General features: G+C 36.1%; 1 protein-coding gene across 1 annotated transcript in view; it reads left to right on the top strand.

Annotated features, from left to right (window-relative positions):
* Positions 1 to 13,915, top strand: part of pnpla2 (patatin-like phospholipase domain containing 2) — a 122,813-nt gene that overhangs the window by 88,708 nt on the left and 20,190 nt on the right. The window contains exons 7-8 of the mRNA XM_051922082.1: positions 8,005 to 8,137; positions 12,531 to 12,653. Coding sequence (XP_051778042.1) covers positions 8,005 to 8,137; positions 12,531 to 12,653 — 256 coding nt within the window. The remainder of the gene's footprint in view (positions 1 to 8,004; positions 8,138 to 12,530; positions 12,654 to 13,915) is intronic.

The raw sequence follows: 13,915 nt of genomic DNA, 5'->3' as shown, positions 1-13,915 counted from the left end.
GTAACTGAAAGGGAAACACTTGTTCAATATCCTATTTAATATTAGCTATAGTTGAAGCTCTGCATAAGTAAATACATAAAAATGTATCTTTAGTTCACTTTAAAACTATCTACAGATGTTTCATTTTCTAAATGCATCCTACAAGTTGAGTAAAAGAACTCTTTTAAAAGCACCATTACAAAAAATTAGTTGTCCATGTTTAGGACTGGCGCTGGATTATCTACAGTTTTCCCTTGAAGTTGTTGAAGGAAGTTTTGTTGTACATTTGCAGCTCTTGATTGAAGAACAGAATTTTAAAATCCATATACTGCACAGTATATATTATTGGCAAGGCTAAGCAAGTAATCTTGTTTGTTTTTACAGGTTGTAAGGGTTTATTGAACCTTACTCTGTATATTACAAGGTTCTACAATCTACAATTTTGAACTGGATAAAACAGATATAGGAATGATCTTTTACTATATTTTAAAAAGGTGCAGCCTGTGTTTTTTTACCTGATATTTAAATTTTGTTTTAATATGTTTAAAATACTGCTCATTTCTTATTGCCAGTTGTTCCCTTATTTCATACACTCAGCAAACAAGACCATTTTTTTTATTTGTTTTTATTTTGATATTATTTTCACCTATCATTTTCATTTAATTTTCAGTTACAGTTTTTGATTTTGATTCAAGATCTGAAAGTGTCCAAACTTTCCAGTAACAGAAAATAGGTAGATGAAGACTTTTTCATGGCACTGTCCTCTTACATCCTTTTATATTGATTTCTACTATTAAAGCCTTATTGGCTCTTCTGTATATTCATCTTAATAAAGAGTAAGTATTTGTTGAAGCAGGAGGAACGAGGATTCCCAGGCAATAATGAAAATCTCTTCCACTCTAAAAGCTCTAGTTGGTCTAAATTTAATTAAACAAATTAGAGTTTATCAGTAACTTTTTTTTTAAATATATTGTCTCAAAACTGTTAGCAATGAGCCTTTAGTATTATTACCCTAAGTTCTTGTCAATAAGCCGCGGCTTATCTAAGGAAAAAAGTTGTGAAAATGAAAAAATAGAATATCGGCTTATACATAAGTCCGGCTTATACATCCATCGCGGGGGTTGCGTTCCAGAGCCACCCGCGAAATAAGAATATCCGCGAAGTAGAAACCATATGTTTATATGGTTATTTTTATATTGTCATGCTTGGGTCACAGATTTGCGCAGAAACACAGGAGGTTGTAGAGAGACAGGAACGTTATTCAAACACTGCAAACAAACATTTGTCTCTTTTTCAAAAGTTTAAACTGTGCTCCATGACAAGACAGAGATGACAGTTCTGTCTCACAATTAAAAGAATGCAAACATATCTTCCTTTTCAAAGGAGTGCAAAGCAAGCAGTCAAAAAAAAAATCAATAGGGCTTTTTGGCTTTTAAGTATGCGAAGCACCGCCGGTACAAAGCTGTTGAAGGCGGCAGCTCACACCCCCTCTGTCAGGAGCAGGAAGAGAGAGGAAGAGAGAGAGAGAGAGAGATAGAGAGAGACAGATAAAAAAAAATCAATACGTGCCCTTTGAGCTTTTAAGTATGCGAAGCTCCGTGCAGCATGTCCTTCAGGAAGCAGCTCCACACTGCCCCCCTGCTCACACCCCCCTACGTCAGCGCAAGAGAGAGAGAGAGAAAGTAAGCTGGATAGCTTCTCAGCCATCTGCCAATAGCGTCCCTTGTATGAAATCAACTGGGCAAACCAACTGAGGAAGCATGTACCAGAAATTAAAAGACCCATTGTCCGCAGAAATCCGCGATATATATTTAAATATGCTTACATATAAAATCACAATTTAAATGACCGCTACACGCTCGTGTTGACTCGGCGACGCCCAGAGCAGAAAGAACGCGCTCCGGCCGCTCCAACCGCGCCATGCGGGGAGTGAGAGAGACGCCAATATCTCACACTCTCTCCCCCCTTAAAGAAATTAAATGGCCGCGAGTGAGACCACTGACCTCCCTCCCTTCTATTAGTTATAGGTTATAGTACGTTCGGCTTATCCATGAGTCCGGCTTATCTATGATACGATTTTATTTTAAAAATTCGTATGATTTTTGGTCTCCGGCTAATACATGAGTCCGGCTTATAGACAAGAACTTAGGGTATATGACCTATGCAATGAGTGCTTGCCTTTGTGAAAAACATTGGTAAGATGACTTCATCTACACGTTTCTTTTTCTGATTCTCCAGCACCAACTGCTAAACCCCCTGAAAGCCCTCTGTCAACAAAAGAGAGCTGTCATCTTACCTCAAAAGTAAAGTTACTGCCTGTTTGTTCTAAATAGGCACTATAAAAACCATACATTTTGATCTCAGAAGTTGACCCTCTAAATTGATCGCTATAACATAGAAATTAGGGCAGCATGGTGCCTCAATGTTTAGTGCTACTGCCTCATGGATCCAGTGTCCTGGGTTTGAAGCCCATATTCGGTCTTCGTCTGTAGTGAGTTTGAGTGTCCGCTCCCTGATCCCCAAAGATGTGCATATGAGGGTGATTGCCAGTTCTGATTTGGCTTTTAGTGCATATGGATATCTGTGTGAATGGATACTACTGAGAACTAGTGCCCTGTCTGAGGCTGGCTCCTGCCTAGGCTCTGTTGATATTGGGATAGGCTCCAGACTTGCATTGGATTAATGGGGTTTGAGAATGTTACATCATTGTTGAAATATGTACGGCTTATCCAGAATTACTGTATACGTTTCATTGTTCCAGAGGAACAGAACCACAAAGTAGTCTTTTAAAGTGTTTCAGAGAAGCTTTGAAATAGTAAAAATGTCAATAAAAGAAGATCTTGGTAGAATTAGTTGTATGTAGGTGAAGGGCAAAGAGAGATTTTCTGATGTGTTGAGATTTACAGCTCTGTTGGTTAGTAAGTTGATTTCCAGATAATCACATATTGTCATCATATATTGACAGACGACACATCATTTAGTGGTCATTTAAGCAAGCATCAGAAATTGCTATATGATAAAAATAAAAAAAATATATGTACATTTTAGCATTAATAAAATTTTAAAGCAAGTAAGCAATATTGCATTTAACCAGCCAAAACAGGCACATGTCACTCCTCTCTTCAGGTCGCTACATGGCTCCCTATAGCAGCACGCATTAAAATCAAATCCATAATGCTTGCCTACAGAGTAGTCAGTGGGTCAGCACCTGAGTATATGGAGACACTGGTGAGGTGCTATGCTGCTTCTTGCCCATTGTGGTACGCTGGTGGACAGCGTCTGATGATGCCACATATGTGTGGTAACAAGTCTCAGTCCAGACTTTTTTTTCCTGAGTAGGTCCCACTTGGTGGAACAGGCTACCTACCTCCATATGTACTGGTATTTAAGAAGCAATTGAAAACCCATCTGTTCTGTGAATATCTGTCTAATTGATAGAAAAAATTATTTGCTCTGTGATCCTTTATATTGTTGGTTTATCTGTTGCTTTATCAATTATAATTTATGACTATAAGTTATTAGTTATCACATCTTTTCACTTGTGGCAATCAACTTTTGCTACCTGTCCTATTACACTAACAGGCCCTATCCTAGTGTTACTCGATGTTTACCTCTTTTGTAAGTTGCTTTGGATAAAAGCATCTGCCAAGCAAACAAATGTAAATGTCAGTCATCAGCTTAGTATAATTTGGTAGCTATCACAAAAAGCAGTTTTATTTTTTTGTAAATACAGCTTGGTACTTTAATATAAAAAAGAGAATTACAAAAGAATGTAGAGAAAGTGTTCTTAAACTATGGGAATAAATAAAAGGTAGAAAATGGGTTGAGTTTGGTAATTTTGAGAAATTGAGTATTTAAACCAACAATTATGAAAGTTTGGAAAATTGTCCAGTTCAGTAAATGAAAAAGCGCATGGAAAATGACACAGGTAAAAAACTCAAAAAACAGCACTAGCATACTGTGAAGGATGGCCAACGGCAGTCAGTTGAAGCAAAGTTATGAGTATTAAATAAGCACAGTAACAAGCTACAAGAGAAGATGATTTCAAAAGAGGCTTATTTTATTAATACCTAAGAAGCTATTGGATTCAAGCCTCCAATGAAGATTACTGTATTCTCTCCCTGTTTAAAGTTTAATTAGTACTAGCAGGAGTACCCGGCCTTGCCCGGGAATCTATAACTGGTGAATTTCCAAAATGAAAGAAACAGAACACAGAAATCGAACAAACATTTTTCTGATTGACATTTTATTGTAATAGTTAATATAAGTGGTCATTTTAGAGGCTTTGGATACACTATATTTTTTGTCTTGTCTTGGAGTTCCGAAAATGAACAAATTGTGAGGATTGCCCACTATAGAGCATGCTACGTAGAGTTGTCCATGTGAAAAGTATAGATTTTCCAAATTGATGCCTAATGCTACGTCTTTTTTTTGGTGGCATGGGTATATTAGCGAAAAGCAGAACAATTATAATGTGTCACATGGTATTACGTACGGAATAAGCATCAGAGTGAGATGAATGTACATTATTAACAATACGTCAGGAAGCGAACAAATAGCACCAGTCAGTCAGAAAGTTCACGTTTTACATCCATACGGCAGTTCCTCGTCACGCAATGAAAGCAGTCGGCTTTCTCATACTTGAGAAACATTGGTAAAGAGGGATGCACATAGACCAAACATGCCGTTAGATGGCGCCGTGGTTAACGTCTGTTGCATCGTGCGGCCATCTTGTCGATGAGAAGTACGGGGACGTGTGGCGAACGTTGTGTCGGTCAAAAGGTGTCCTGCGCTTCACCAAGGACATTTTTCCTAACCAAACATACCCCATGACCTCCTCCTGGTCACAAAGCAGTCCCATGCCCAGTTTGGTGGTGATCGGACACCCGGTGCAGATTTGTATGGAGGACAAACAAAAATCGACTCTGCTTTATATATTAGATAGACAATAGTGTGTTAAAGGGCTAAAATTGTTACCATTAGTACTGTATCAAAGTGCCTGTTTAAGTATTTTGTAATATAATTTATTTAAAGATTGCTGAGTATGTTTGAGATCCAATATTAATGGGCAGGGTATTGATTTTGAAATGCAACATTCACAGAACTGGAGAATATATCTTCATTTTCATATTAATACAGAGGTAATGTGGTGCTTAGTGCCTGGGCGGTATAACCAAAATTCTATATCACAGTATTTTTCAAAATTATACCCGTTTAACGGTATTGGACGGTATTTTTTTCCCATGCATGAGTGAATGTTAACCACATTTTCCACTGCAATTACTGGCTAAGAATAACCTATTCCACTGTCATGAGAATTGTACATTGTACAAAAAAACATTTTTAATGTGCACACAAGTATTAATACAGGTTTGCATGGCCCCATAAAGTGATAGTTTTCAAGGGGGTGGCACTAATGAAGAGAAGGAATCACATTGCATGAGAGATGCAGTCAAAATATAGAGCCTTTTTATTGAACAAAGTTTGCAAACAACTTAAACTAAAATTTTGACAACATATTTTCAACCATCCAGAGAGGCATTTAGACTTAGCAAAATATCCATAGGTGCTTGTCAAAAGTTGTATTGCACTGAACATGTCTTAGAAAAGGAATAAATAGTAAATATTTTTTATAACCAACTACACTTTGTTAATGTTAACAATCTCTGTCCACTGACACGTTAAAGTGACTTTTTAAACAACTTTACCATAATTAAACTGCATAATATTTAAACTAATAAATAATAACAATAAAATAAATAATAGTACAACTTCCAGTAATAATACTATTACTTCCAAGACTTCAAAGCCTAGGTGCATTACATAGTATTCACCAAATTAAAATAAAATAAAACAAGTGCAACTTGGTGATGATATCTTTACCAACTGAACCATCATTAAGGCAAACTGCATTAATAAGGACCTTGCTTCAAGCTAAGCTATATACATAAATAATAAAACTGCAACTTGCATTTATAATGCTATTTGTGGTATAGCCCTACAGAAGCGTATTAGGGCCACAGTGAAGAAAAAAAAAAACTATATGTCGAGATTAAAGTCAACATTTCCACTTCATTCTCATAGTTTATTTTGTCATTAAAGTAGAATGTCGTAAACTAAACTTCATCCTAAAATCAATGTTTAATTTACTAGATTTTCTCAAACCCCATCGTAAGATAATGTAGCACATTAAATGCTTTGTGTTCTTAAATGGACTTTTCCTGCACTAACAGGAGGTGCCGGAAGCGATCGCCGCACAGAATACATTCACTTCATGATATTCCTGCTCTCTAAAAATGTAGAAGGCCAAGATAAATTTTCATGATGAAATGCATTAAAGCAGGTATTAAACATGCACGGTAGTGTTGCTCCCTTGCAGTAAGGGGTCCCCTGGTGTATGTTCAGTGTAGAGAACTTTATGGCAGGTGTGACGAGGCTCCAAAAAACTGGATGTATGAATAGGTATCGCACAGGTTTAACTTAAATATTGTGTAAATATCCCAGTAAGCATTGTGTGCAAGGCAGGAGCAAATCCTGAATGTAGCGCCAGCACATCAAAGGGTGAATACAAGCAACACATACACTAGCAGGGTTAATATAGCATAACAAAACCCCACATTCTACATGACTTTGAAAGGAAACAGAAGCACGCCAAGTAAACCCACCAGAAAAACATGCAAATTCAAAGCAAGGAACAACCGGGACCCCATTGCTGCAAGGCAGCAGTGCAACCTCCATGCTACCGTGCCCCCACATGATTAATACATGCTTTAATGCATTTCATCATGAAAATTATATCAAGTATTTATCTTAGCATTCTAAATGTTCAGGGAGCAGGAATATCATGAAATGTATGTATTCTGTGTGCTGCCTGCACCTCCTCTTAGTGCAAAAGGAAGTCAGTTTTAGAAGCACGTAGCGATTAACATGGCTCTGGGAACACTTAACACAAAGCATTTAATGTGCTACATGACTTATGACAGGGTATAAGAAAATCTAGTAAATTTAAATATTCTTTTTAAGATGAAGTTTAGTTTACGATGCTCTACTTTAATAACAAATTACGAGAATAAAGTCAACCTGTCGACTTTATTCTCATCATAAGCGTCGAGATTAAAGTGGAAATATCGAGAATAAATTCAACATGTCATCACACTATTACACAGTACCCAGGTACATTACATAGTATTGAAAAAAATAAAACAAGTACAATTGGCTTGCAGTATTATCCAGTAGTATAGAAACAGTATTCGCACATTTGAACATAATGGTCCAAATCTGACCTTTTAAATCCAAAGTATCTCCAGACAACAGACGTGACTCCTTTTTCTAGCAAAAGTTCTTCTGTGTCATCATGTTCAACTTTATCGTCTGCTACAGCTTCAGTTTCGGAATGTTCTCTGTTCATTTTCACCGCACAACACCTCCACTACTGTATGTAATCTGTTGCACGTCTGTTTAGCGGTGTAGCAGTGAAAAAGAGCCCCCACGCAACACCTCCACTAACGCATGTACTCCGTTGCATGTGTTTAGCGGTGTAGCAGTGAAAAAGGTCCCCCTTAAACAGTTTCCCACAGCGCCACATTCCAAACGTTGTTTAGGTAATTTAAACCAGTGTTGCAGTATAAGAAAAATCCATATCATAACAAAAATAAAAAACGGTTTGTTATGAACCGGTATACCGCCCAGCACTAGTGGTGCTATATTTTCACACCTCATTTTTTAAGATGGAAATGGATACAAAATGCTAACTGTTATATACCTGTGAACATATTACTCCTGGAACATTTTTATAGTATTTTCAGTAAAGTGCAGATTTACAACTTGCTTATACTTTGACACGTGTGCACTATTTAAATAATGATGTATATGGGTTTCAGATGGCTCTGAGTTTGAAATAAGCATTTAACATTTTTTATTTTGCTGAAGTAATGTTGGTCTTCACATTCATCAGATTGTTCTTTAAAGAATATCTTTCATAATTATTTTGATAACATGTATCTGTCTGCTCTGCTACTCCCACAGCCCTGATGGAAGCCTGCACAGAGAAGAGAAGTCTATTCCATTCCTTGTCAAATCTTCTGCCAATGCGTCTAGCCTCTGTAATGATGCTACCATATACTTTACCTTTAGAGTCGGCAATCTCTTTTACTGTGAGGTAAAAAATTGGACTTAGTTTATTCATTTGCTGATTAAGAATGCAGGCTTACCTACCAGTCATTTGTTGTACTCTGGGAAGAAAGGAATGTTGCATTGTTTCCTCTGCATGACAGTGAACCAGGGCTCTCCAAACAATACTTGGTTGTAGCTGGTAAATTACTTCAAAATGATAAGAATCTGAAGAGGCAGATTACAAGACTGATACACATATTCTAGCCAATATTTAGATAGGGTGTCTTTGTCTCCTACTTTACTTGTAGCACATATTAGGACACTATTCAATAGCAGTGGTTAATTTTAATATGAAGAAGCAACAAAAAATACTTCTTAGAAAAGTATTATATACATTTATTTAAAAGCAGCTTTTGATAAGGTACCTGTGGTATGGATTCCCTTCTGAATGATAGAAGCTGGGAAATGTATGAATCACTGCTGGGTCAGCTTCTCTTTTTAATGTAAAAAATATTTAAATAAACATTTACAATAGCATTCAAGTTATTTAGATTCACAAATTAAACTAAATTACTTTAATTAGAAAATACCCCAAAGAGTGATAAATCAGTGCAGAGGAGCTTAAACCATAGTCATATTTGGCAGAGGATGAAGAGCAATGTAAATAAATGTATAGGTTTATGCATAGAAAGGGAAACTATTAGGTAATGCTTAAAATAAAGATACATTTGCTGCTAGAGAGTACACTGTATAAAGTAGTGAACTTGTGACTGTCAGCAATCAATGTTCTGTATAATTAAAGCAAGTATTTGTTTTTGTACTAAATGCCACAGGATTTGGAGTATAATTGAAAAGACACTATGCTTAACATGTACAGTAAACTGATGAATAGTGAATCCTTTGTGCTTCTTTGGTCTAAACCAGGGGTGGGCAGATTCAGTCCTGGAGGGCCGCAGTGGCTACAGGTTTTTGCTCCAACCCAATTGCTTAATAAGAAACACTTATTGCTCAAGTAACACTTCTGCTTCACTTTATTTGTCTCGCTCGTAAAGATGTTGAACCCTTATTACTTATTTTAGTTTTAAACAGCTGTAGTCTTGGTTTTTAATTGCTCCTTATTAGCAATAAGATGCAAATGACAAAAGAAACCAACATTTCTCCATTTAGCTTGTTACCCTTTACACCTGTGTGTATTTATCCTGCACTATTCGGTTTAATTAAATACTTGGAAGGAAAGCAAAGAGAAAAAAGTGAAGAACTGAGAATTACTCATTTATTTTAGACATCAAATCATTTGGATGATATCCATAGAAAGGAAACAACATCTAGGATATGAGAATGACTTGACATGGCAGAGTTAAAGCACTAGCAAGCCATGAAATTAAATGATTGACAAGTATTGTTTTTTAATTAAGCAACTGGGTTGGAACAAAAACCTGCAGCCACTGCGGCCCTCCAGGACTGAATCTGCCCACCCCTGGTCTAAACATCACAACAGCAGGACATTTATAAAAAGACCTGACAGACTAGTCAAAATTCTGAAGAAAATTTTCTTGTTGAACACCTTAAATAACAAGAGACTTTTTAAAAGTGTATTTCACATTTTAGAAACTTTCCATCTGCATACAAAAAGGAAGGAATGTGTTAAAATATAATGGAGCCACTTGACTAAAAGTTTAATGTTTTAAGTCACCACACATATTTATTGAAAACCTGTGTAAATAGTCTTATCCAAACCTTTCTAGCATTTTTAGAAGGTTTACAGGAGGGCTACTCAATTACAGATTCATTTGGGTTAGATTTTCAAACCTAGAAATTTAGCTTGGCCAGATATTTTCAGTGTCCATTAAGCAGCAGACACATTTTAAGCACAAATGAATGTACTGAAAAACAAGTAACGTTTAATTATTGTTTCCTTAAATTTGGTCACATCTGACACAGGCTCATCAAAAAGTGCATAGAAAAACGATAAAAAAAGCTATGACTGAACAGAATCTGAGGTAGTAGCATTACTTTTATTTCCACTAAAATAAATAAACAAACATTTTAGTCATATCCAACCCAGGCACATCTCAAAGTGCATAAAAACCAAAATAGTGCAAAGTATTAGCAATGACATTTGTTTCCCTTTTGAAATAAAATAAATATTTTGGTTGTTATTAGAATAATTCAGCGTGAACCCATGATCTCCTTACTGTGAGGCGGCAGCACTACCATTTTACCACTGTGTATATATACAATACAGTTTATACAATACAGTTTATTTTTGTATAGCCCAAAATCACACAGGAAGTGCCGCAATGGGCTTTAACAGGCCCTGCCTCTTGACAGCCCCCCAGCCTTGACTCTCTAAGAAGACAAAGAAAAACTCCCAAAAAAACCTAGTAGGGAAAAATGGAAGAAACCTTGGGAAAGGCAGTTCAAAGAGAGACCCCTTTCTAGGTAGATTGGGCGTGCAGTGGGTGTCAAAAGAAGGGGGTCAATACAATACAATACAGTACAGTACACAGAACAGAACAATTTCTCAATATAGTAAGAAATAAAAAATATAAATTTTAGAAGTACAGAGCAGAATTTAACAGTAGATGATATATCCCATAATAAGATTTGGATTTGTATAGAGTCCTGGAGACCTCATCCTTCAAGCTGCCTCCCCCATTTGGCCATTCCACAGCTGAAACAGTGCTGGGCCAGCCAATCCGATGAAAGGACCCCTCTCTCCCACGATTCCTGCAATCCTCCATCTGAGATGACTTTTCCTTAGGCAGGCAAAACAACTTGGCAGGTGGGCCATGGCACCAAGTGCCACATTTGAGTACCGAGAAGAAAAACAGAATAAGTGAGGGTTAGTATATAATTATAACTGTCATGTTACTTATGTTTAAGTGCTAATGACTAACAACAGAGATGCAGTCTGTACAGTTAATCAGCAGCTCTAGACAGGATATGCTAAACTGAAGTAGTGAGTCTTCAGCCGGGATTTAAAAGCTGAGACCGAAGGGGCATCTCTTATAGTAGCAGGCAGACCATTCCACAGTTTAGGGGCCCTGTAACTAAAAGCTCGACCTCCCACTGTTATTTTATTAATCCTTGGAATCATAAGCAGACCGGCATCTTGAGATCTTAATGTGCGCTCTGGTTTGTAAGTCATGATAAGTTCAGACAAGTAAGCCGGACCTGGACCATTTAATGCTTTATATGTTAAAAGAAGGATTTTGAAATCTGCCCTAAACTTAACCGGGAGCCAGTGTAAGGATTTAAGAACTGGAGTTATGTGTTCGTATTTTCTTGTTCTTGTAATAATTCTCGCAGCCGCATTTTGGATTAACTGGAGGCTGTATAAAGAACAGTTTGAACATCCAGTGAACACCGCATTGCAGTAGTCAATCCTACTAGAGATAAATGCATGAATTAGTTTCTCAGAATCCTGTTTATTTAAAAAGCGCCTTAATTTCCTAACATTTTTAAGATGGAAGAAACATGTTTTGGACAACTTTGTAATATGCGCTTTAAATGACATGCTAGAGTCAAAGATAACTCCTAGATTGCGGGCTGATTCAGTAAAATTGACTGGGATTCCCACGGAGTTAAATGATGACAAAATATTGTTGTGATCAGCATCATTCCCTCCAACAATTAACATCTCTGTTTTATCTGTATTTAAAGACAAGTAGTTCTTATTCATCCACTCCTTTAATTCACTAACACAACTAATTAAAGACAGCATTGTAGAAACTTCATTTGATTTAAATGAAAGGTATAACTGGGTGTCATCTGCATACGAGTGAAAATTAACATTATGTTTCCTAATGATAGATCCCAGTGGAAGCATGTACAGTGAAAACAGTAAAGGTCCCAGTACTGAGCCCTGCGGGACACCATATTGAACTTCTGTGTATAATGATGGAGTACTGTCAGCACATTTCTGTACATATTGGAATCGATTTGATAAGTAAGAACAATATATGACCCAGGCACATTACAAAGTGCATTTAACTAAATAAAAAAACTATCAATACCATCAAAGTTGTCAGTGCACAAACCCATAACAAGTGATAACAGTAACTAACACACATGAATATAACACACTTACTGCACATTTAGGGAACATAGGTTTGTTTTAAATCACCACATGTTTGATTAGGCATGGCTTTGTTACACATCCCGGCATTATGCTAATATTGTAAAGTGTCTCACAACTGTATGGGCTGGGGGTTAGAGTCTTGGGAGAAAGCACTTTATGAGGGCTCAGGGCACCTCCCTAGAGAGAGCTGAGTGACAGGTTCACGGTGAGAGAGGACCACAGGCTGTACCTCTTGGAGGTTGCTTCTGGGGCACCATTTCAATAGGCTGGTGTGACAATTTTTTTTTTTTTTTGTCTTTTTTACTGTGAACATATATGTTACTGTATGCAAACCTACTTCTACTCTGTTTCTAAGGTTACTGGAATGGCTGCCAGATGTACCAGAAGATATTGAGTGGATAAAGGATCAGACGCACAAAGTGTTGAGATACCTCCTGTGCAGTGCCAAAAACAGAATAAGCCATCATCTCTCTGGCAGGTAAGTTCAGTGCATCAACAAGCCATGTGGCGTGAGGATAAAAATTGAATATCTTTTATCTGAGTTTTTCACAGCTTTACAAAATGATAAGATTAATTAGATATTTGAAGGATGCTTTAGGAGGACTGGCTTCATGATGGGTGGAAAAAATACAAACCATTTTTGTTTTATGGGAGGTGATAAGAGCTAAATATTTATTTTGTATATGACAAACATTTCTAAAATATCATGTAAGTAACCAAAAAATCCACTTTACCACAAAAAGTTTAAAAATAATTTATTGCTTAAAGGTTTTTCTAATTTATCATTTTAAAATGGGTTAAAATATTAGAACCTATAACTGGTCTTTGTGTTGATTTACAGTCTGTTTCACATGTACATGCATAATAGAATTTTTCCCGTAATCCTTTATTTGTTAAAAAAAAAAAAAAAACTTTTTTCCATTCCTCAATAATTTTGCACAGTTACAGTATATTTAATTTTGTGTTAGTATTAATTCATATAGGAAGTAGAGAACATGTTTTTTTTATTTATATAGTGGATTCAGAAAGTATTCATACCCTGTTTCTTCTGTACATATCATTGTGTTATACTATTCATACCCTGTTTCTTCTGTACATATCATTGTGTTATACAGTAGATTCCTTTTTTTTAACTTTCACATTGGACATTTTTGTCCATCCATCTACACTCAATAACCCATAATGACACAGTGGAAACATGTTTTCAGAAAAGTTTGCAAATTTATAAAAATCAAAAACTGAAATTTTTCATTCATGTAAGTATTCTGAACCTTAATTCAGTATTTTGTTGAAGTACTGCTTTTGCACTTCATTTCCACAATCAGCCTTTTTATAATTCTGAATTGTTGGTTCATAATGTTTTTAGTAAAAAGGACAGCTTACTTTTTCTTAAACACACCCCTTTACATTTAAGTGCATAATTTTTTTAGTCACTGCTCTGCTTTTGAATCTACATTTGTTCTAAGGACAGATTTTTAACACTACTTCTACATTATAAAAAAAGTAGTGTTCTGCTGATCCATAAATTAACTAGTGCTTTATGTTACAACTGTTAAGCATCCATTGCAGCAATGAAAAGCTAGTTTCCTTTCTTATTAATAACAACATAGTAAATTAGTTTCTATAATTTATGATTTTTCTTTTATTATTACATCAATATTAAAATTTCCATTTTAAAGATACTGTATTTGTAATCTTCATTTTAGCTGTCTCAGCCAACAATCACTTTAAATTTGCATA

The sequence above is a fragment of the Erpetoichthys calabaricus genome, chromosome 2 (assembly GCF_900747795.2).
Source record: "Erpetoichthys calabaricus chromosome 2, fErpCal1.3, whole genome shotgun sequence".
Taxonomy (NCBI): domain Eukaryota; kingdom Metazoa; phylum Chordata; class Cladistia; order Polypteriformes; family Polypteridae; genus Erpetoichthys; species Erpetoichthys calabaricus.
The sequence above is the reverse complement of the archived record's forward strand: the minus strand, read 5'-3'. Positions and strand labels throughout refer to the sequence as shown.